Source organism: Mus caroli, unplaced genomic scaffold (genome assembly GCF_978045245.1).
Source record: "Mus caroli unplaced genomic scaffold, Mus_caroli_1 scaffold_34, whole genome shotgun sequence".
In the NCBI taxonomy this organism is placed as follows: domain Eukaryota; kingdom Metazoa; phylum Chordata; class Mammalia; order Rodentia; family Muridae; genus Mus; species Mus caroli.
This window is the reverse complement of record NW_028227289.1, coordinates 70,059-93,276: the sequence shown is the minus strand read 5'-3', so window position 1 is coordinate 93,276 and position 23,218 is coordinate 70,059. Positions and strand designations below refer to the sequence as shown.

General features: G+C 53.0%; 1 protein-coding gene across 1 annotated transcript in view; it reads right to left on the bottom strand.

Moving 5' to 3' along the window:
• Positions 1-23,218, bottom strand: part of LOC146999811 (uncharacterized) — a 57,913-nt gene that overhangs the window by 10,090 nt on the left and 24,605 nt on the right. The window contains 4 exon segments of the mRNA XM_085834421.1: positions 17,079-17,165; positions 17,614-18,078; positions 21,108-21,244; positions 22,366-22,450. Coding sequence (XP_085690547.1) covers positions 17,079-17,165; positions 17,614-18,078; positions 21,108-21,244; positions 22,366-22,450 — 774 coding nt within the window.

Sequence of the window (23,218 nt, the reverse complement as noted above, 5' to 3'; positions counted from 1 at the left end):
GAGACTGCCGTACCCAGGGATCCATCCCATAATCAACTTCTAAACGCTGACACCATTGCATACACTAGCAAGATTTTGCTGAAAGGACCCAAATATAGCTGTCTCTTGTGAGACGATGCTGGGGCCTAGCAAACACAGGAGTGGATGTTCACAGTCAGCTATTGGATGTATCACAGGGCTCCCAATGGAGAAGCTAGAGAAAGTACCCAAGGAGCTAAAGGGATCTGCAACCCTATTGTTGGAACAACATGATGTTCTAACCAGAACCCCGGAGCTCTTGTCTCTAGCTGCATATGTATCGAAAGATGGCCTAGTCGGCCATCACTGGAAAGAGAGGCCCATTGGACTTGCAAACTTTATATGCCCCAATATAGGGGAATGCCAGGGCCAAAAGAATGGGAATGGGTGGGTAGGGAAGTGGGGGGCGCTATGGGGGACTTTTGGGATAGCATTGGAAATGTAATTGAGGAAAATATGTAATAAAAATATTAAAAAAAAAAAAAAGAAAAAAGTAGGTCAAAGAGAAGACATCGCAATAAGCACTACCCTGGTTATCTCTGCAGACTGGTGAGAAAGAGGGAGCACCCAGCTGAAGGGAGTTTAAAGAAAAAGTGCAAGGGGAGGGCCTAAAGAGCTTGGAGGTCCCGAGGGACAGGCTAGCCTTTCTGGATGCAGCTTCTGGAAGCCACAGATCTGCCAGCTCTCAGACCTGTGTCCCATTCCTCCAGACTTGTGCCTCACCTATGGGGCTGGGGGAGGACTGGGCTACCTTCTGTTTCTGCTGACTCAACAGCAGGAACTTACTAATCAGCTAGCCTTCCCAGAGTGTCCCAGATTCAGTCTCATTAAGAACCAGACGGCCATCACGTCTAAGAAGGACCACCTTGTTGACAAGCCGGTTCTCTTCCTGTGCTGACAACACAACCTGTAGGCCTGTGCTGACTCCTGACAAAATGACTCTTTCCAGGATAACATGATCCCGTGTTGCCGAACAGCTAACTCAGAGAACTGCTGGTCTCTTCGGAAGGAGTTCTGGGCAGGCAGGCCTTTCCCCAGCCAAGTTATTCTTAGCCAACTTAATGTTGACATGACGTTATGAAAACTAAATGCATGTTCATTAGCTGTGGAACAGGATTTAAAATCCTTATAATCTAGATAAAAATGTGACAATAAAAAGAGCTCCGCAGTAAAAAGGATAAATCGAATTAAAAAAAAAAAAAAAAAGAATCTTACTAACAGAAACAAAGACCACTCACCATCGTCAGAACCCAGCACTCCCACCTCAGCCAGTCCAGGGCACCCCAACACACACGAAAAGCTAGACCTGGATTTAAAGGCATATCTCATGATGATGGTAGAAGACATCAAGAAGGTCTGTAATAACTCACTTAAAGAAATAAAAGAAAACACTGCTAAAGAGGTGCAAGTCCTTATAGAAAAACAGGAAAACACATGCAAACAGGTGATGGAAATGAAAAAAAAAAACCACACTAGACCTAAAAAGGGAAGAAAGGGAAGTAGACACAATAAAGAAAACCCAAAGTGAGGCAATGCTGGAGATTGAAAACCTAGGAAAAAAATCTGGAACCATAGTTTCCAGCATCAGCAACAGAATACAAGAGATGGAAGAGAGAATATCAGGTGCACAGATTTCATAGAGAACATCGGCACAACAATCAAAGAAAATGGAAAATGCAAAAAGATCCTAATTCAAAACATCCAGGAAATCCAGAACAAAATGAGAAGACCAAACCTATGGATAATAGGAGTGGATGAGAATGAAGATTTTCAACTCAAAGGGCCAGCAAATATCTTCAACAAAATTATAGAAGAAAACTTCCCAAACCTAAAGAAAGAGATGCCCATGAACATACAAGAACCCTACAGAACTCCAAATACACTGGACCAGAAAAGAAATTCCTCCCGACAAATAATAATCAGAACCACAAATGCACTAAATAAAGATAAAATATTAAAAGCAGTAAGGGAAAAAGGTCAAGTAACATATAAAGGCAGGCCTATCAGAATTACACGAGATTTTTCACCAGAGACTATGAAAGCCAGAAGATCCTGGACAGATGTCATACAGACACTAAGAGAACACAAATGCCAGCCCAGACTACTTTACCCAGCCAAACTTTCAATTACTGTAGATGGAGAAACCAAAGTATTCCATGTCAAAACCAAATTCACACATTATCTTTCCAGGAATCCAGCCCTTCAAAGGATAATAATTTAAAAAATAACAACAACAACAAACAATACAAGGATGGAAACCACTTCTTAGAAAAGGCAAGAAAGAAATCCTTCAAGAAACCTAAAGGAAGACAGCCAAAAGAACAGAATGCCAACTTTAAAAATAAAAATAATAGTAAGCAACAATTACTTTTCCTTAATATTTCTTAATATCAGTGGACTCAACTCCCCAATAAAAAGACATAGACTAAAAGACTGGCTACACAAACAGGACCCAACATTCTGCTGCTTACATGAAACCCATCTCAGGGAAAAAGACAGACACTGTCTCAGAATGAAAGACTGGAAAACAATTTTCCAAGCAAATGGCCTGAAGAATCAAGCTGGAGTATCCATTCTAATATCGAATAAAATGGACTTCCAACCCAAAGTCATCAAAAAAAAAAAAAAAAAAAAACAGACAAAGACAGGCACTTAAATACTCATAAAAGGTAAAATCTTCCAAGAGGAACTCACAATTCTGAATATCTATGCTCCAAATACAAGGGCAGCCACATTCATTAAAGAAACTTTAGTAAAGCTCAAAGCACACATTGCACCTCACACAATAATAGAGGGAGATTCAACACACCACTTTCACCAATGGACAGATCATGGAAACAGAAACTAAACAGGAACACAGTGAAACTAACAGAAGTTATCAAACAAATGGATCTAACAGATATCTACAGAACATTTTATCCTAAAACAAAAGGATATACCTTCTTCTCAGCACCTCATTGTAACTTCTCCAAAACTGACCATATAATTGGTCATAAAACAAGCCTCAACAAATGCAAAAATGTTGATTGTCCCATGCATCCTATCAGATCACCATTGGACTAAGGCTGATCTTCAATAACAAAATAAATGAGACCAGCATCGGGATAGCTAGGGTGCAGGGTTGGCTGACACTCGCCAGCTACCCACAACACCCGCCACAGGATCTTAAGACTTCTGGTGAGTGGAACACAGCTTCTGCTCCAATCCAATTGCACGCGGGACCTAAGACTGCATTAGTTAGGGAAGCAGAAAACTGGCATGAGTAGGGCCACAAGCCTTTTCGGGTCTGACCAGCACCTGGGTAGCTAGAGTGCACCCGCCACAGGATTTTGAGACTTCTGGTGAGTGGAACACAGCTTCTGCTCCAGTCCAATCACGCGGGACCTGAGACTGCTTTGGTTGGGGAGGCAGAAATCCGGCCTGAGTAGGGCCACAAGCCTCTTCCGGTCTGAACAGCACCTGGGTAGCTAGAGCGCAGGGTCTGCTGACACCCGCCAGCTACCCACGACACCCGCCAAAGGATTATGAGACTTCTGGTGAGTGGTACACAGCTTCTGCTCCAGTCTAATGGTGCGGGACCTGAGACTGCTTTGGTTGGGGAGGCAGAAATCCGGCCTGAGTAGGGCCACAAGCCTCTTCTGGTCAGACCAGCACAGGGGTAGCTAGGGCGCAGGGTCTGTTGACACTCGCCAGCTACCCACAACACCCGCCACAGGATCTTAAGACTTCTGGTGAGTGGAACACAGAGTCTGCTCCAATCTTTAAACAGTGACAACAATAACAACTAATCCCAGAGATGACCAGATGGCGAAAGGTAAACGTAAGAATCTTACTAACAGAAACCAAGACCACTCACCATCATCAGAACCCAGCACTCCAACTTCGCCCAGTCCAGGGCACCCCAACACACCGGAACAGCTAGACCCGGTTCTAAAAGCATATCTCACGATGATGGTAGAGGACATCAAGAAGGACTTTAATAACACACTTAAAGAAATACAAAAGAACACTGGTAAACAGGTAGAAGACATTAAAGAGGAAGCACAAAAATCCCTTAAAGAATTGCAGGAGAACACTGCTAAACAGGTAGAAGACATTGAAGAGGAAGTACAAAAATACCTTAAAGAATTGCAGGAGAACACTGCTAAACAGGTAGAAGACATTAAAGAGGAAGCACAAAACTCCATTAAAGAATTGCAGGAAAACCAGACCAAACAGGTGATGGAATTGAATAAAACCATCCAAGACCTAAAAAGGGAAGTAGAAACAATGAAGAAAACCCAAATTGAGGCAACACTGGAGATAGAAACACTAGTAAAGAAATCTGGAAATAGATACGAGCATCAGCAACAGAATACAAGAGATGGAAGAGAGAATTTCAGGTGCAGAAGATTCCATAGAGAACATCGGCACGACAATCAAAGAAAATACAAAATCCAAAAAGATCCTAACTCAAAATATCCAGGAAATCCAGGACAAAATGAGAAGACCAAACCTACGGATAATAGGAGTAGATGAGAATGAAGATTTTCAACTCAAAGGACCAGCAAATATATTCAACAAAATTATAGAAGAAAACTTCCCAAACCTAAAGAAAGAGATGCCCATGAACATACAAGAAGCTTACAGAACTCCAAATAGACTGGACCAGAAAAGAAATTCCTTCCGACACATAATAATCAGAACAACAAATGCACTAAATAAAGATAGAATACTAAAAGCAGTAAGAGAAAAAGGTCAAGTAGCATTATAAAGGCAAGCCTATCAGAATTACACCGGATTTTTCACCAGAGACTATGAAAGCCAGAAGGGCCTGGACAGATGTTATACAGAAACTAAGAGAACACAATTTCCAGCCCAGGCTACTATACCCAGCCAAACTCTCAATTACCATAGATGGAGAAACCAAAGATTTCCACGATAAAAACAAATTCACACATTATCTTTTCACGAATCCAGCACTTCAAAGGATAATAACAGAAAAAACCAATACAAGGACGGAAACCACGTCATAAAAAAAGCAAGAAGATAATCCCTCAACAAACCTAAAAGAAGACAGCCACAAAAACAGAACACCAACTCTAACAACAAAAATAAAAGGAAGCAAAAATTACTTCTCCCTAATATCTCTTAATATCAATGGACTCAACTCCCCAATAAAAGGACATAGACTAACAGGCTGGCTACAGAAACAGGACACAACATTTTGCTGCTTACAGGAAACTCATCTCAGAGAAAAAGATAGACACTACCTCAGAATGAAAGGCTGGAAAACAACTTTCCAAGCAAATGGTAGGAAGAAACAAGCTGGAGTAGCCATTATAATATCTGATAAGATTGACTTCCAACCCAAAGTCATCAAAAAAGACAAGGAAGGGCACTTCATTCTCATCAAAGGTAAAATCCTCCAAGAGGAACTATCAATTCTGAATATCTATGCGCCAAATACAAGGGCAGCCTCATTCATTAAAAATACTTTAGTAAAGCTCAAAGCACACATTGCACCTCATACAATAATAGTGGGAGACTTCAACACACCACTTTCACCAATGGACAGATCATGGAAACAGAAACTAAACAGGGACACAGTGAAACTAACAAAAGTTATGAAACAAATGGATCTGACAGATATCTACAGAACATTTTATCCTAAAACAAAAGGATATACCTTCTTCTCAGCACCTCACGGTACCTTCTCCAAAATTGACCACATAATTGGTCACAAAACAAGCCTCAATATATACAAAAATATTGAAATTGTCCCATGCTCCCTATCAGATCACCATGGACTAAGACTGATCTTCAATAACAAAATAAATAATAGAAAGCCAACACACACATGGAAACTAAACAACACTCTTCTCAATGATACCTTGGTCAAGGAAGGAATAAAGAAAGAAATTAAGGACTTTCTGGAGTTTAATGAAAATGAAGCCACAACATACCTAAACTTATGGGACACACTGAAAGCATTTCTAAGAGAAAATCTCATAGCTCTGAGTGCCTCCAAAAAGGAACTAGAGAGAGCACACATTAGGAGCTTGACAACACACCTAAAAGCTCTAGAACAAAAGGAAGCAAATTCACCCAAGAGGAGTAGACGGCAAGAAATAATCAAACTCAGGGGTGAAATCAACCAAGTGGAAACAAGAAGAACAATTCAAAGAATCAACCAATCGAGGACCTGGTTCTTTGAGAAAATCAACAAGATAGATAAACCCTTAGCCAGACTCACTAGAGGGCATAGGGAAAGTACTCTAATTAACAAAATCAGAAATGAAAAGGGAGACATAACAACAGACCCTGAAGAAATCCAAAACACCATCAGATCATTCTACAAAAGGCTATACTCAACAAAACTGGAGAACCTGGATGAAATGGAGAAGTTTCTAGACAGATACCAGGTACCAAAGTTAAATCAAGATCAGGTTAATGATCTAAACAGTCCCATATCCCCTAAAGAAATAGAAGCAGTCATTAATAGTCTCCCAACCAAGAAAAGCCCAGGACCAGATGGGTTTATTGCAGAGTTCTATCAAACCTTCAAAGAAGAACTAATCCCAGTTCTTCACAAGCTATTCCACAAAATAGAATCAGAAGGTACTCTACCCAACTCATTCTATGAAGCCACAATTACTCTGATACCTAAACCACATAAAGACCCAACAAAAATAGAGAACTTCAGACCAATTTCCCTTATGAATATTGATACAAAAATCCTCAATAAAGTTCTAGCTAACCAAATTCAAGAACACATCAAAACAATCATCCATCCTGACCAAGTAGGATTCATCCCAGGGATGCAAGGATGGTTTAATATACGAAAATCCATCAATGTAATCCATTATATAAACAAACTCAAAGACAAAAACCACATGATCATCTCGTTAGATGCTGAAAAAGCATTTGACAAAAGCCAACACCCATTCATGATAAAAGTCTTGGAAAGATCAGGAATTCAAGGCCCATATCTAACCATGATAAAAGCAATATACAGCAAACCAGTAGCCAACATCAAAGTAAATGGTGAGAAGCTGGAAGCAATCCCACTAAAATCAGGGACTAGACAAGGCTGCCCACTCTCTCCCTACCTATTCAACATTGTACTTGAAGTCCTAGCCAGAGCTATTAGACAACAAAAGGAGATCAAGGGGATACAAATCGGAAAATAAGAAGTCAAAATATCGCTTTTTGCAGATGATATGATAGTATACATAAGTGACCTTAAAAATTCCACCAGAGAACTCCTAAGCCTGATAAATAGCTTCGGTGAAGTAGCTGAATATAAAATTAACTCAAGCAAGTCAATGGCCTTTCTGTACACAAAGGATAAACAAGCAGAGAAGGAAATTAGGGAAACAACACCCTTCTCAATAGTCACAAACAATATAAAATACCTTGGCGTGACTCTAACTAAAGAAGTGAAAGATCTGTATGACAAGAACTTCAAGTCCCTGAAGAAAGAAATCAAAGAAGATCTCAGAAGATGGAAAAACCTCCCATGCTCATGGATTGGCAGGATCAACATTGTAAAAATGGCTATCTTGCCAAAAGCAATCTACAGATTCAATGCAATCCCCATCAAAATTCCAACTCAATTCTTCAACGAATGGAAAGGGCAATCTGCAAATTCATCTGGAACAACAAAAAACCTAGGATAGCAAAAACTCTTCTCAAGGATAAAAGAACCTCTGGTGGAATCACCATGCCTGACCTAAAGCTGTACTACAGAGCAATTGTGATAAAAACTGCATGGTACTGGTATAACGACAGACAAGTAGACCAATGGAACAGAATTGAAGACCCTGAGATCAACCCACATACCTATGGTCACTTGATCTTTGACAAGGGAGCAAAAACCATCCAGTGGAAAAAAGACAGGATTTTCAACAAATGGTGCTGGCACAACTGGCGGTTATCAGATAGAAGAATGTGAATTGATCCATTCCTATTTCCTTGTACCAAGGTCAAATCTAAGTGGATTAAGGAACTCCACATAAAACCAGAGACACTGAAACTTATAGAGGAGAAAGTAGGGAAAAGCCTCGAAGATATGGGTACAGGGGAAAAATTCCTGAATAGAAAAGCAAAGGCTTGCGCTGTAAGATTGAGAATCGATAAATGGGACCTCATAAAGTTGCAAAGCTTCTGCAAGGCAAAAGACACCATCAATAAGACAAAAAGAACACCAACAGATTGGGAAAGGATCTTTACCTATCCTAAATCAGAAGGGGACTAATATCCAATATATATAAGGAACTCAAGAAGGTGGACTCCAGAAAATCAAACCCTGTTAAAAAATGGGGCTCAGAACTGAACAAAGAATTCTCACCTGAGGAATACCGAATGGCAGAGAAGCACCTGAAAAAATGTTCAACATCCTTAATCATCAGGGAAATGCAAATCAAAACAACCCTGAGATTCCACCTCACACCAGTCAGAATGCCTAAGATCAAAAATTCAGGTGACAGCAGATGCTGGTGAGGATGTTGTTGGTGGGATTGCAAGCTGATACAACCACTCTGGAAATCAGTTTGGCGGTTCCTCAGAAAATTGGACATAATACTACCAGAGGATCCAGCAATACCTCTCCTGGGCATTTATCCAGAAGATGTTCCAACCGGTAAGAAGGACACATGCTCCACTATGTTCATAGCAGCCTTATTTATAATAGCCAGCAGCTGGAAAGAACCCAGATGCCCCTCAACAGAGGAATGGATACAGAAAATGTGGTATATTTACACAATGGAGTACTACTCAGCTATTAAAAGGAATGAATTTATGAAATTCCTAGGCAAATGGATGGATCTGGAGGGCATCATTCTGAGTGAGGTAACATATTCACAAAGGAACTCACACAATATGTACTCACTGATAAGTGGATATTAGCCCAAAAACTTAGGATACCCAAGATATAAGATACAATTTGTTAAACGCATGAAACTCAAGAAGAACGAAGACCAAAGTGTGGACACTGTGCCCCTTCTTGGAATTGGGAACAAAACACCCATGGAAAGAGTTACAGAGATAAAGTTTGGAGCTGTGAAGAAAGGATGGACCATCTAAAGACTGCCATATCCAGGGATCCATCCCATAATCAGCTTCCAAACGCTGACACCATTGCATACACTAGCAAGATTTTGCTGAAAGGACACAGATATAGCTGTCTCTTGTGAGACAATGCCGGGGCCTAGCAAACACAGAAGTGGATGCTCACAGTCAGCTATTGGATGGATCACAGGGCCCCCAATGGAGGAGCTAGAGAAAGTACCCAAGGAGCTAAAGGGAACTGCAACCCCATAGGTGGATCATTATTATGAACTAACCAGTACCCCAGAGCTCTTGTCTCTAGCTGCATTTGTATCAAAAGATGGCCTAGTAGGCCATCACTGGAAAGAGAGGCCCATTGGACTTGCCAACTTTATATGCCCCAGTACAGGGGAATGCCAGGGCCAAGGGGTGGGGGTGGGTGAGTGGGGGACTGGGGGGGGGGGAGTGTATTGGGGACTTTTTGGATAGCATTGGAAATGTAATTGAGGAAATTACCTAATTGAAATAAATAAATAAATAATAAATAATAGAAAGCCAACATTCACGTGGAAACTGAACAACACTCTTCTCAATGATACCTTGGTCAAGGAAGGAATAAAGAAAGAAATTAAGGACTTTTTAGAGTTTAATGAAAATGAAGCCACAGCATACCCAAACTTATGGGACACAATGAAAGCATTTCTAAGAGGAAAACTCATAGCTCTGAGTGCCTCCAAAAAGAAACTAGAGAGAGCACACATTAGCAGCTTGACAACACACCTAAAAGCTCTAGAACAAAAGGAAGTGAATTCACCTAAGAGGAGTAGACAGCAGGAATTAATCAAACTCAGGGGCCAAATCATCCAAGTGGAAACAAGAATAACTACTCAAAGAATCAACAAAACGAGGAGCTGGTTCTTTGAGAAAATCAACAAAATAGATAAACCCTTAACCAGACTCACTAGAGGGCACAGGGAAAGCATCCTAATTAACAAAAGGGAGACATAAGAACAAATCCTGAAGAAATAAAAATACACCATCAGATCCTTCTACAAAAGGCTATACTGAACAAAACTGGAAAAACTGGATGAAATGGACAAGTTTTTAAACAGATATTAGGTACCAATGTTAAATCATGATCAGGTTAATGATCTAAACAGTCCTATATCCCCTAAAGAAATAGCAGCAGCCATTAATAGTCTCCCAACCCAAAAAATGCCAGGATCAGATGGGATTAGTGCAGAGTTCTATCAGACCTTCAAAGAAGATCTAATCCCAGTTCTTCACAAACTATTCCACAAAATAGAAACAGAAGGTACTCTACCCAACTCATTCTATGAAGCCACAATTACTCTGATACCTAAACCACAGAAAGACCCAATAAAGATAGAGAACTTCAGACCAATTTCCCCTATGAATACCGATGTAAAAATCCTCAAAATTCTGCCTAACCAAATCCAAGAACACATAACAATTATCCATCCTGACCAAGTAGGATTCATTCCAGGGATGCAGGGAGGGATTAATATATGAAAATTCATCAACGTAATCCATATATAAATAAAATCAAAGACAAAAACCGCATGCATCTCGTTAGATGCAGAGAAAACATTTCACAAAATCCAAAATCCATTCATGATAAATGTCTTGGAAAGCTCAGGAATTCAAGGCACATACCTAACCATGATAAAAGCAATCTACAGCAAACCAGTAGCCAACGTCAAAGTAAATGGTGAGAAGCTGGAATTGATCCAACTAAAATCAGGGACTAGACAAGGCTGCCCACTTTCTCCCTGCCTATTCAACATTGTACATGAAGTCCTAGCCAGAGCAATTCGACAACAAAAGGGGATCAAGAGGATACAAATTGGAAAAGATGAAGTCAAAATATCAGTGTTTGCAGATGATATGATGGTATATATAAGTGACCCTAAACATTCCACCAGAAAAACTACAAAACATGGTAAACAGCTTCGGTGAAGTAGCTGTACATAAAATTAACTCAAATAAGTCAATGGCCTTTCTCTATCCAAAGGATAAACAGGCTGAGAAAGAAATTAGAGAAACAACACCCTTTTGAATAGTTACAAATAATATAAAATATCTTGGCGTGACTCTAACTAAGGAAGTGAAAGATCTGTATGATAAGACCTTCAAGTCTCTGAAGAAAGAAATGAAAGAAGATCTCAGAAGATGGAAAGATCTCCCATGCTCATGGATTGGTAGGATCAATATTGTAAAAATGGCTATCTTGCCAAAATCAATCTACAGATTCAATGCAATCCCCATCATAATTCCAACTCAATTCTTCAACAAATTAGAAAGAGCAATCTGCAAATTCATCTGGAATAACAAAACACCTAGGATAGCAAAAACTCTTCTCATGGTGGAATCACCATGCCTGACCTAAAGCTTTACTACAGAGCAATTGTGATAAAAACTGCATGGTACTGACAAGTAGACAAGTAGACCAATGGAATAGAATTGAATACCCAGAAATTAACCCACACACCTATGGTTACTTGTTCTTTGTCAAGGGAGCTAAAACCATCCAGTGGAAGAAAGACAGCATTTTCAACAAATGGTGCTGCCAAAACTGGTGGTTATCATGTAGAAGAATTTGAATCGATCCATTCCTATCTCCTTGAACTAAGGTCAAACCTAAGTGGATCAAGGAACTTCACATAAAACCAAAGACACTAAAACTTATAGAGGAGAAAGTGGGTAAAAGCCTCGAAAATATGGGCACAGGGGAAAAATTCCTGAATAGAACAGCAGTGGCTTGTGCTGTAAGATCGACAATGGACAAATGGGACATCATGAAACTGCAAAGCTTCTGTAAGGCAAAAGACACCGTCAATAAGACAAAAAGGCAACCAACAGATTGGGAAAGGATCTTTACGTATCCTAAATCAGATAGGGGACTAATATCCAATATATATAAAGAACTCAAGAAGGTGGACTCCAGAAAGTCAAATAACCCCATTAAAAAATGGAACTCAGAGCTAAACAAAGAATTCTCACCTGAGGAATACCGAATGGCTGAGAAGCACCTGAAAAAATGTTCAGCATCTTTAATCATCAGGGAAATGCAAATCAAATCAACCATGAGAATCCATGTCACACCAGGTAGAATGGCTAAGATCAAATATTCAGGTGACAGGAGTGCTTGCAAGGATGTGGAGAAAGAGGAACACTCCTCCATTGTTGGTGGGATTGCAAGCTTTTATAACCACTCTGGAAATCAGTCTGGCGGTTACCCAGAAAATTGGACATAGAGGATCCCGCAATACCTCTCCTGGGCTTATATCCAGAAGATGTTTCAACAGGTAAGAACATGCTCCACTATGTTCATAGCAGCCTTATTTATAATCGCCAGAAGCTAGTAAGAACCCAGATGCCCCTCAACAGAGGAATGGATACAGAAAATGCAGTACATTTTCACAATGGAGTTCTGGGCTCTGGGCTCTGGGCTCTGGGATCTGGGCTCTGGGCTCTGGGCTCTGGATTCTTGGCTATGGGCTCTGGACGCTGGGCTCTGGGCTTTGGGCAATGGGTGCTGGGCTCTGGGCACTGGGCGCTGGGATCTGGGCATTGGGCTCTGGGCACTGGGAGCTGGGTGCTGGGGGCTGGGCACTGGGCGCTGGGCTCTGGGTGCTGGGATGGGCACTGGGTGCTGGGCTGAGCTCTGGGATGGGCGCTGGGTACTGGGCTGGGCTATGGAGTCTGGGCTGGTCTCTGGACTGGTCTCTGGGCTGGGCTGGGCTCTGGGCTGGGCTGGGTTGGGCTGAGCTGGGCTGTGCTGGGCTGTGCTGGGATGAGCTAGGCTGGGCTGGGCTAGGCTGCACTGGGCTGCGTACTGGACTGCGCTGGGCTTCACACTGGGCTGCACTGGGTTTGGCTCTGGGCTGGGCTATGCTGGGCCTTGGGCTGGACTGGGCTGGGCACAACCCTGGACTGGGCTGGGCACTGGGCTGGACTCTGGGCACTGGGCTGGGCACTGGGTGCTGAGTTGTGCTCTGGGCTGGGCTGGGTGCTGGGCTGGGATCTGGTCGCTGGGCTGGGCTCTGGGCACTTGGCTGGGTGCTGGGCTGAGATCTTGTCGCTGGGCTGGGCTCTGGGCGCTTGGCTGGGCTCAATCCTGGGCTGGGCTGGGCTGGGCTGGGCATTGGGCTGGGCTGGGCTGGGCTGGGCTGGGCTCTGAGCTCTGGGCTCTGCTGGGCACTTGGCGCTGGGTTTGGCTGGGCGCTGGGCACTGGGCTGGGTGATGGGCCCTGGGCTGGGCTGCACTGTGCGCTGGGCTGGGCTGCACTGTGCGCTGGGCTGGGCTGGGCTGTGCGCTGGGCTGGGCTGGGCTGGGCTGGGCTGGGCTGTGCGCTGGGCTGGGCTGTGCGCTGGGCTGGGCTGTGCGCTGGGCTGGGCTGGGCTGGGCTGGGCTGGGCTGTGCGCTGGGCTGGGCTGTGCGCTGGGCTGGGCTGGGCGCTGGGCTGGGCTGGGCTGGGCTGGGCTGGGCTGTGCGCTGGGCTGGGCTGGGCTGGGCTGGGCTGTGCGCTGGGCGGGCTGGGCTGGGCTGGGCTGTGCTGGGCTGTGCGCTGGGCTGGGCTGGGCTGTGCTGGGCTGTGCTGGGCTGTGCTGGGCTGGGCTGGGCTGGGCTGGGCTGGGCTGGGCTGGGCTGGGCTGGGCTGGGCTGGGCTGGGCTGGGCTGGGCTGGGCTGGGCTGGGCTGGGCTGGGCTGGGCTGGGCTGGGCTGGGCTGGGCTGGGCTGGGCTGGGCTGGGCTGGGCTGGGCTGGGCTGGGCTGGGCTGGGCTGGGCTGGGCTGGGCTGGGCTGGGCTGGGCTGGGCTGGGCTGGGCTGGGCTGGGCTGGGCTGGGCTGGGCTGGGCTGGGCTGGGCTGGGCTGGGCTGGGCTGGGCTGGGCTGGGCTGGGCTGGGCTGGGCTGGGCTGGGCTGGGCTGGGCTGGGCTGGGCTGGGCTGGGCTGGGCTGGGCTGGGCTGGGCTGGGCTGGGCTGGGCTGGGCTGGGCTGGGCTGGGCTGGGCTGGGCTGGGCTGGGCTGGGCTGGGCTGGGCTGGGCTGGGCTGGGCTGGGCTGGGCTGGGCTGGGCTGGGCTGGGCTGGGCTGGGCTGGGCTGGGCTGGGCTGGGCTGGGCTGGGCTGGGCTGGGCTGGGCTGGGCTGGGCTGGGCTGGGCTGGGCTGGGCTGGGCTGGGCTGGGCTGGGCTGGGCTGGGCTGGGCTGGGCTGGGCTGGGCTGGGCTGGGCTGGGCTGGGCTGGGCTGGGCTGGGCTGGGCTGGGCTGGGCTGGGCTGGGCTGGGCTGGGCTGGGCTGGGCTGGGCTGGGCTGGGCTGGGCTGGGCTGGGCTGGGCTGGGCTGGGCTGGGCTGGGCTGGGCTGGGCTGGGCTGGGCTGGGCTGGGCTGGGCTGGGCTGGGCTGGGCTGGGCTGGGCTGGGCTGGGCTGGGCTGGGCTGGGCTGGGCTGGGCTGGGCTGGGCTGGGCTGGGCTGGGCTGGGCTGGGCTGGGCTGGGCTGGGCTGGGCTGGGCTGGGCTGGGCTGGGCTGGGCTGGGCTGGGCTGGGCTGGGCTGGGCTGGGCTGGGCTGGGCTGGGCTGGGCTGGGCTGGGCTGGGCTGGGCTGGGCTGGGCTGGGCTGGGCTGGGCTGGGCTGGGCTGGGCTGGGCTGGGCTGGGCTGGGCTGGGCTGGGCTGGGCTGGGCTGGGCTGGGCTGGGCTGGGCTGGGCTGGGCTGGGCTGGGCTGGGCTGGGCTGGGCTGGGCTGGGCTGGGCTGGGCTGGGCTGGGCTGGGCTGGGCTGGGCTGGGCTGGGCTGGGCTGGGCTGGGCTGGGCTGGGCTGGGCTGGGCTGGGCTGGGCTGGGCTGGGCTGGGCTGGGCTGGGCTGGGCTGGGCTGGGCTGGGCTGGGCTGGGCTGGGCTGGGCTGGGCTGGGCTGGGCTGGGCTGGGCTGGGCTGGGCTGGGCTGGGCTGGGCTGGGCTGGGCTGGGCTGGGCTGGGCTGGGCTGGGCTGGGCTGGGCTGGGCTGGGCTGGGCTGGGCTGGGCTGGGCTGGGCTGGGCTGGGCTGGGCTGGGCTGGGCTGGGCTGGGCTGGGCTGGGCTGGGCTGGGCTGGGCTGGGCTGGGCTGGGCTGGGCTGGGCTGGGCTGGGCTGGGCTGGGCTGGGCTGGGCTGGGCTGGGCTGGGCTGGGCTGGGCTGGGCTGGGCTGGGCTGGGCTGGGCTGGGCTGGGCTGGGCTGGGCTGGGCTGGGCTGGGCTGGGCTGGGCTGGGCTGGGCTGGGCTGGGCTGGGCTGGGCTGGGCTGGGCTGGGCTGGGCTGGGCTGGGCTGGGCTGGGCTGGGCTGGGCTGGGCTGGGCTGGGCTGGGCTGGGCTGGGCTGGGCTGGGCTGGGCTGGGCTGGGCTGGGCTGGGCTGGGCTGGGCTGGGCTGGGCTGGGCTGGGCTGGGCTGGGCTGGGCTGGGCTGGGCTGGGCTGGGCTGGGCTGGGCTGGGCTGGGCTGGGCTGGGCTGGGCTGGGCTGGGCTGGGCTGGGCTGGGCTGGGCTGGGCTGGGCTGGGCTGGGCTGGGCTGGGCTGGGCTGGGCTGGGCTGGGCTGGGCTGGGCTGGGCTGGGCTGGGCTGGGCTGGGCTGGGCTGGGCTGGGCTGGGCTGGGCTGGGCTGGGCTGGGCTGGGCTGGGCTGGGCTGGGCTGGGCTGGGCTGGGCTGGGCTGGGCTGGGCTGGGCTGGGCTGGGCTGGGCTGGGCTGGGCTGGGCTGGGCTGGGCTGGGCTGGGCTGGGCTGGGCTGGGCTGGGCTGGGCTGGGCTGGGCTGGGCTGGGCTGGGCTGGGCTGGGCTGGGCTGGGCTGGGCTGGGCTGGGCTGGGCTGGGCTGGGCTGGGCTGGGCTGGGCTGGGCTGGGCTGGGCTGGGCTGGGCTGGGCTGGGCTGGGCTGGGCTGGGCTGGGCTGGGCTGGGCTGGGCTGGGCTGGGCTGGGCTGGGCTGGGCTGGGCTGGGCTGGGCTGGGCTGGGCTGGGCTGGGCTGGGCTGGGCTGGGCTGGGCTGGGCTGGGCTGGGCTGGGCTGGGCTGGGCTGGGCTGGGCTGGGCTGGGCTGGGCTGGGCTGGGCTGGGCTGGGCTGGGCTGGGCTGGGCTGGGCTGGGCTGGGCTGGGCTGGGCTGGGCTGGGCTGGGCTGGGCTGGGCTGGGCTGGGCTGGGCTGGGCTGGGCTGGGCTGGGCTGGGCTGGGCTGGGCTGGGCTGGGCTGGGCTGGGCTGGGCTGGGCTGGGCTGGGCTGGGCTGGGCTGGGCTGGGCTGGGCTGGGCTGGGCTGGGCTGGGCTGGGCTGGGCTGGGCTGGGCTGGGCTGGGCTGGGCTGGGCTGGGCTGGGCTGGGCTGGGCTGGGCTGGGCTGGGCTGGGCTGGGCTGGGCTGGGCTGGGCTGGGCTGGGCTGGGCTGGGCTGGGCTGGGCTGGGCTGGGCTGGGCTGGGCTGGGCTGGGCTGGGCTGGGCTGGGCTGGGCTGGGCTGGGCTGGGCTGGGCTGGGCTGGGCTGGGCTGGGCTGGGCTGGGCTGGGCTGGGCTGGGCTGGGCTGGGCTGGGCTGGGCTGGGCTGGGCTGGGCTGGGCTGGGCTGGGCTGGGCTGGGCTGGGCTGGGCTGGGCTGGGCTGGGCTGGGCTGGGCTGGGCTGGGCTGGGCTGGGCTGGGCTGGGCTGGGCTGGGCTGGGCTGGGCTGGGCTGGGCTGGGCTGGGCTGGGCTGGGCTGGGCTGGGCTGGGCTGGGCTGGGCTGGGCTGGGCTGGGCTGGGCTGGGCTGGGCTGGGCTGGGCTGGGCTGGGCTGGGCTGGGCTGGGCTGGGCTGGGCTGGGCTGGGCTGGGCTGGGCTGGGCTGGGCTGGGCTGGGCTGGGCTGGGCTGGGCTGGGCTGGGCTGGGCTGGGCTGGGCTGGGCTGGGCTGGGCTGGGCTGGGCTGGGCTGGGCTGGGCTGGGCTGGGCTGGGCTGGGCTGGGCTGGGCTGGGCTGGGCTGGGCTGGGCTGGGCTGGGCTGTGGGCTGGGCTGGGCTGTGGGCTGGGCTGGGCTGTGGGCTGGGCTGGGCTGTGGGCTGGGCTGTGGGCTGGGCTGTGGGCTGGGCTGTGGGCTGGGCTGTGGGCTGGGCTGTGGGCTGGGCTGTGGGCTGGGCTGTGGGCTGGGCTGTGGGCTGGGCTGTGGGCTGGGCTGTGGGCTGGGCTGTGGGCTGGGCTGTGGGCTGGGCTGTGGGCTGGGCTGTGGGCTGGGCTGTGGGCTGGGCTGTGGGCTGGGCTGTGGGCTGGGCTGTGGGCTGGGCTGTGGGCTGGGCTGTGGGCTGGGCTGTGGGCTGGGCTGTGGGCTGGGCTGTGGGCTGGGCTGTGGGCTGGGCTGTGGGCTGGGCTGTGGGCTGGGCTGTGGGCTGGGCTGTGGGCTGGGCTGTGGGCTGGGCTGTGGGCTGGGCTGTGGGCTGGGCTGTGGGCTGGGCTGTGGGCTGGGCTGTGGGCTGGGCTGTGGGCTGGGCTGTGGGCTGGGCTGTGGGCTGGGCTGTGGGCTGGGCTGTGGGCTGGGCTGTGGGCTGGGCTGTGGGCTGGGCTGTGGGCTGGGCTGTGGGCTGGGCTGTGGGCTGGGCTGTGGGCTGGGCTGTGGGCTGGGCTGTGGGCTGGGCTGTGGGCTGGGCTGTGGGCTGGGCTGTGGGCTGGGCTGTGGGCTGGGCTGTGGGCTGGGCTGTGGGCTGGGCTGTGGGCTGGGCTGTGGGCTGGGCTGTGGGCTGGGCTGTGGGCTGGGCTGTGGGCTGGGCTGTGGGCTGGGCTGTGGGCTGGGCTGTGGGCTGGGCTGTGGGCTGGGCTGTGGGCTGGGCTGTGGGCTGGGCTGTGGGCTGGGCTGTGGGCTGGGCTGTGGGCTGGGCTGTGGGCTGGGCTGTGGGCTGGGCTGTGGGCTGGGCTGTGGGCTGGGCTGTGGGCTGGGCTGTGGGCTGGGCTGTGGGCTGGGCTGTGGGCTGGGCTGTGGGCTGGGCTGTGGGCTGGGCTGTGGGCTGGGCTGTGGGCTGGGCTGTGGGCTGGGCTGTGGGCTGGGCTGTGGGCTGGGCTGTGGGCTGGGCTGTGGGCTGGGCTGTGGGCTGGGCTGTGGGCTGGGCTGTGGGCTGGGCTGTGGGCTGGGCTGTGGGCTGGGCTGTGGGCTGGGCTGTGGGCTGGGCTGTGGGCTGGGCTGTGGGCTGGGCTGTGGGCTGGGCTGTGGGCTGGGCTGTGGGCTGGGCTGTGGGCTGGGCTGTGGGCTGGGCTGTGGGCTGGGCTGTGGGCTGGGCTGTGGGCTGGGCTGTGGGCTGGGCTGTGGGCTGGGCTGTGGGCTGGGCTGTGGGCTGGGCTGTGGGCTGGGCTGTGGGCTGGGCTGTGGGCTGGGCTGTGGGCTGGGCTGTGGGCTGGGCTGTGGGCTGGGCTGTGGGCTGGGCTGTGGGCTGGGCTGTGGGCTGGGCTGTGGGCTGGGCTGGGCTGTGGGCTGGGCTGTGGGCTGGGCTGTGGGCTGGGCTGGGCTGTGGGCTGGGCTGTGGGCTGGGCTGTGGGCTGGGCTGTGGGCTGGGCTGTGGGCTGGGCTGTGGGCTGGGCTGTGGGCTGGGCTGTGGGCTGGGCTGTGGGCTGGGCTGTGGGCTGGGCTGTGGGCTGGGCTGTGGGCTGGGCTGTGGGCTGGGCTGTGGGCTGGGCTGTGGGCTGTGGGCTGGGCTGTGGGCTGGGCTGTGGGCTGGGCTGTGGGCTGGGCTGTGGGCTGTGGGCTGGGCTGGGCTGGGCTGTGGGCTGGGCTGTGGGCTGGGCTGTGGGCTGGGCTGGGCTGGGCTGGGCTGGGCTGGGCTGGGCTGGGCTGTGGGCTGGGCTGTGGGCTGTGGGCTGGGCTGTGGGCTGGGCTGTGGGCTGGGCTGTGGGCTGGGCTGTGGGCTGGGCTGTGGGCTGGGCTGTGGGCTGGGCTGGGCTGGGCTGGGCTGGGCTGGGCTGGGCTGGGCTGGGCTGGGCTGGGCTGGGCTGGGCTGGGCTGGGCTGGACTGGGCTGGGCTGGGCTGGGCTGGACTGGGCTGGGCTGGACTGGGCTAGGCTGCGCTGTTTGCTGGGCTGGGCTGGGCTTGTCTGCGCTGTTTGCTGGGCTGGGCTGGGCTTGGCTGGGCTGGGCTCTGGGCTTGGTTGGGCTCTGGGCTGAGCGCTGGGTGCTGGGCTGGGCACTGGGCGCTGGGCTGGGCTCTGGACTGGGCTGGGTGCTGGGCTGGGATGTGGTCGCTGGGCTGGGCTCTGGGCGCTGGGCTTGGCACTGTGCGCTGGGCTGGGCTATGGGACCTGGGCTGGGTTCTGTGCTGGGCTTGGCTCTATGCTGGGCTCAACTCTGGGCTGGACTGTGCTGGGCTGCGCACTGGGCTGGGCTGGGCTGGGCTGGGCTTGATTCTGTGCTCTGGGCTCGGCTGGGCGCTTGACGCTAGGCTTGGCTGTGCGCTGGGCACTGGGCTGGGTGATGGGCCCTAGGCTGGGCTGGGCTGGGCTGGGTGCTGGGCTAGGCTGGGCTGGGCTGGGTGCTGGGCTGGGCTGGGCTGGGCTGGGTGCTCAGCTGGGCCAGGCTGTGCTCTGGGCTGGCCTCTGGGCTGGGCTGTGCAATGGCTACTGGGTTGAAAGCTGGGCTCTGGGCTGGGTGCTGAGAGCTGGGCTGAGCTCTGACCTTGGATCAGGGCTGGGCTCTGGCCTGGGTTGGGCTCTGGGCTGGACTAGGCTGGGCTCTGGGCTGGGTTGGGCTCTGGGCTGGGCTGGGCTCTAGGCTGGAATGGACTGGGATGGGCTAGGCTGGGCTGGGTTCTGGACTCTAGGCTGTTCTCTGGACTGGGCTGGGCGCTGGGCTGGGCTCTGGGCGCTGGGCTGGGCTCTGGGCGCTGGGCTGGGAACTGGGCACTGGGCTGGGCGCTGGGTGCTGTGCTGTGATATGGGAGCTTTGTTGGGCTCGGGGCTGGGCTGGGCGCTGGGCTGGGCTGGGCATTGGGCTGGGCTGGGCTCTGGGTGCTAGGCTCTGGGCGCTGGGCGCCTGGTGCTGGGCGCTGGGCACTCCATGCTGTGTGCTGGGCTCTAAGCGCTGGGCTCTATGTGCTGGGGGATGGGCGCTGGGGGCTTCTCACTGGGCTGGGCATGCTCTGGGCTGAGCGCTGAGCTGTGCTGGGCTCTGGGCTGGGCTGGCCTCTGGGCTGGGGCTAGGCTCTGGTCGATTGGCTCTGGGCTCTGGGCGCCTGGCCTGGGCTATGTGCGCTTGGCTCTGAGCTCTGGGCGCTTGGCTTTGGGCTATTGGCGCCTGGCTTTGGGCTATTGGCGCTTGGCTCTGGGCTGTGGGCTCTTGGCTTTCGGCTCAAGGTGCTTGTCCCTGGGCTCTGGACACTTGGCTCTGGGCTCTAGGCCCTTGGCTCTGGGCTCTGGGCCCTTGGCTCTGGGCCCTTGGCTTTCTGCTTTGGGCACTTGGCTCTGGGATTTGGGCACTTGGCTTTGGGCTTTGAGAGCTTGGCTTAGGGCTTTGGGCGCTTGGCTTTGGGCTTTGGGGGCTTGGCTTTTGGCGCTTGGCGCTTGGCGCTTGGCTTTTGACTCTTGGCGCTTGACTTTTGGCGCTTGGCTTGGCTTCTGGCTTTTGGCTTGTCTATTGGCTTTTGACTTTTGGCTTGGCTTTTGGCTTCTGGCTTGGCTTTTGGCTTGGCTTTTGGCTTTTGGCTTGGCTTTTGGCTTGACATGGCTTTTTGGCTATGCTTGGATGGGCTAGGCATTGGGCTGGGCATTGGCTTTTGGCTTTTGGCTTTTGGCTTTTGGCTTTTGGCCTTTGGATTTTGGCTTTTGGCTTTTGGCTTTTGGCTTTTGGCTTGGCTTTTGGCTTTGGCATGTCTATGCCTTTGGCTTTTGGCTTGGCTTTTGGCTTTGCTTTTGGCTTGGCTTGGCTTGGCTTGGCTTTTGGCTTGGCTTTTGGCTTGGCTTTTGGCTTGGCTTTTGGCTTTTGGCTTTTGGTTTGCTTTTCGCTTTTGTCTATTGGCTTTTGGCTTGACTTTTGGCTTTTGGCTTGGCTTGACTTTTGGCTTGGACTTTGGCTTGCCTTATGGCATGTGGCTTGGTTTTTGACTTGGCTTGGCCTTTGGCTTGGCTTTTGGCTTGGCTTGGCTTTTGCTTGGATTTTGGCTTTGGCTTGGCTTGGCTTTTGACTTTTGGATTGGCTATGGCGTTGGCTTTTGGCTTGGCTTTAGGCTTATCTTGGCTTGGCTTTTGGCTTGGCTTTTCTCTTGGCTTTTGACTTTTGGCTTGGCTTTTGGCTGGGCATGGCTTTTGGCTATGCTTGGATTTTGGCTTGGCTTAGCTTGGTTTTTGGTTTGGCTTGGCTTTTGTCTTGTCTTGTCTTTTGGCTTGGCTTGGCTTGATTTTTCTTGCCTTCTGTCTTGGCTTGGCTTGGCTTCTGGCTTCTGGCTTGGCTTTTGGCTTTTGGCCTTCAGATTTTGGCTTTTGGCTTGGATTTTGGGTTTTGGCTTGGCTTTTTACTTTTGGCTTACCTTTCGGCTTGGCAGGCTTGGCTTTGGCTTGGTTTATGGTTTGACATTTGGCTAGGCTTGAATTTTGGCTGGCTTGGCTTGGCTTTTGGCTTTTGGCATTTGGCTTTTGGCTTTTGGCTTTTGGCTTTTGCTTTTGGCTTTTGGCTTCTCTTGGCTTTTGGTGCTTGACTTGGCTTTTGGCGCTTGGCTTGGCTTTTGACGCTTGACTTGGCTTTTGGCACTTGGATTGGCCATTGGCACTTGGATTGGCTTTTGGCACTTGGCTTAGCTTTTGGCACTTGGCTTGGCTTTTGGTGCTTGGCTTAGCTTTTGGCGCTTGACTTGGCCTTTCACGATTGGCTTGGCTTTTGCTTGTGGCTTGGCTAAGCTTTTGGCTTGGCTTGGCTTGGCTTTTGGCCTGGCTTGGCTTTTGGGTTGGTTTTCCTTGGTTTTTGGCTTTAGGCTTGGCTTTTGCTTTTGGCTTGGCTTTTGGTTTTGGCTTGGCTTCTGGCTTTTGGCTTGGCTTGGCTTTTGGTTGGGCATTTGGCATGGCTTGGCTTTTTGCTTGGCTTTTTTCTTTTGTCTTTTGTCTTTTGTCTTTTGTCTTTTGTCTTCTTTTGTCTTCTTTTGTATTTTGTCTTTGGCTTTTATCTTTTGTCTTTTGTCTTGGCTTTTGGATTTTGTCTTGGCTTGGAATCGCTTTTGGCTTGGGTTGGCTTTAGGCTTGGCTTAGCTTGGCTTTTGGCTTGGCTTCTGGCTTGGTTTGGCTTCTGGCTTTTGTCTTGGCTTTTGTCTTTTGTCTTTTGGCATGGCTTTTGATTTGGCATTTGCCTTGGCTTGGCTTTTTGCGTTTGGTTTTGCATTTGACAAGGCTTGAATTTTGTCTTGTCTTGTCTTGTCTTTTGACTTGGCTTTTGGCTTTTGGTTTTGGCTTTTGGCTTTTGGCTTTGCTTTTTGCTTTTGGCTTCACTTTTGGCTTTTGGCTTAGCTTTTAGCTTGGCTTGGCTTGGCTATTGGCTTGCCATTTGCCTTGGCTTGACTTTTGGCTTTTGGGTTGGCATTTGGCTAGGCTTGAATTTTGGCTTGGCTTGGCTTGGCTTTTGGCTTGGCTTGGCTTTTGGTTTGGCTTTTGACTAGGCTTGTCTCTTGGCTTTTGGTTTTGGCTTTTGGCTTTTGGCTTTTGGCTTTTGGCTTTTGTCTGGGCCTTTACTTAACTTTTAGCTTGGTTTGGCTTTTGGCTTGGCTTGATTTTTGCTTGGCTTTTGGATTTTGGCTTGGATTGGCTTTTGTCTTGGCTTGACTTTTGTCTTGGCTTGGCTTTTGGCTTTTGGCTTGGCTTTTGGATTGGCTGTTGGCTTGGCTTGGCTTTTGGCTTGGTTTTGGCTTGGCTTAACTTTAGTCTTGGCCTTTGGTTTAGCTTTTGGCTTGGCTTGGGTTTTGCCTTTGCTTTTGGCTTGGCATTTGGCTTTTGGCTTGGTATGGCTTTTGGCTTGGCTTTTGGCTTTTGACTTTTGCCTTGGCTTTTGGCTTTTGGCTTTTAGCTTTGGGCTTTTGGCTTTGGGCTTTTGATTTTGGCTTTGGCTTTTGGCTTCTCTTGGCTTTTGGTGCTTGACTTGGCTTTTGGCGCTTGGCTGGCTTTTGACGCTTGGCTTGGCTTTTGACACTTGGATTGGCCATTGGCACT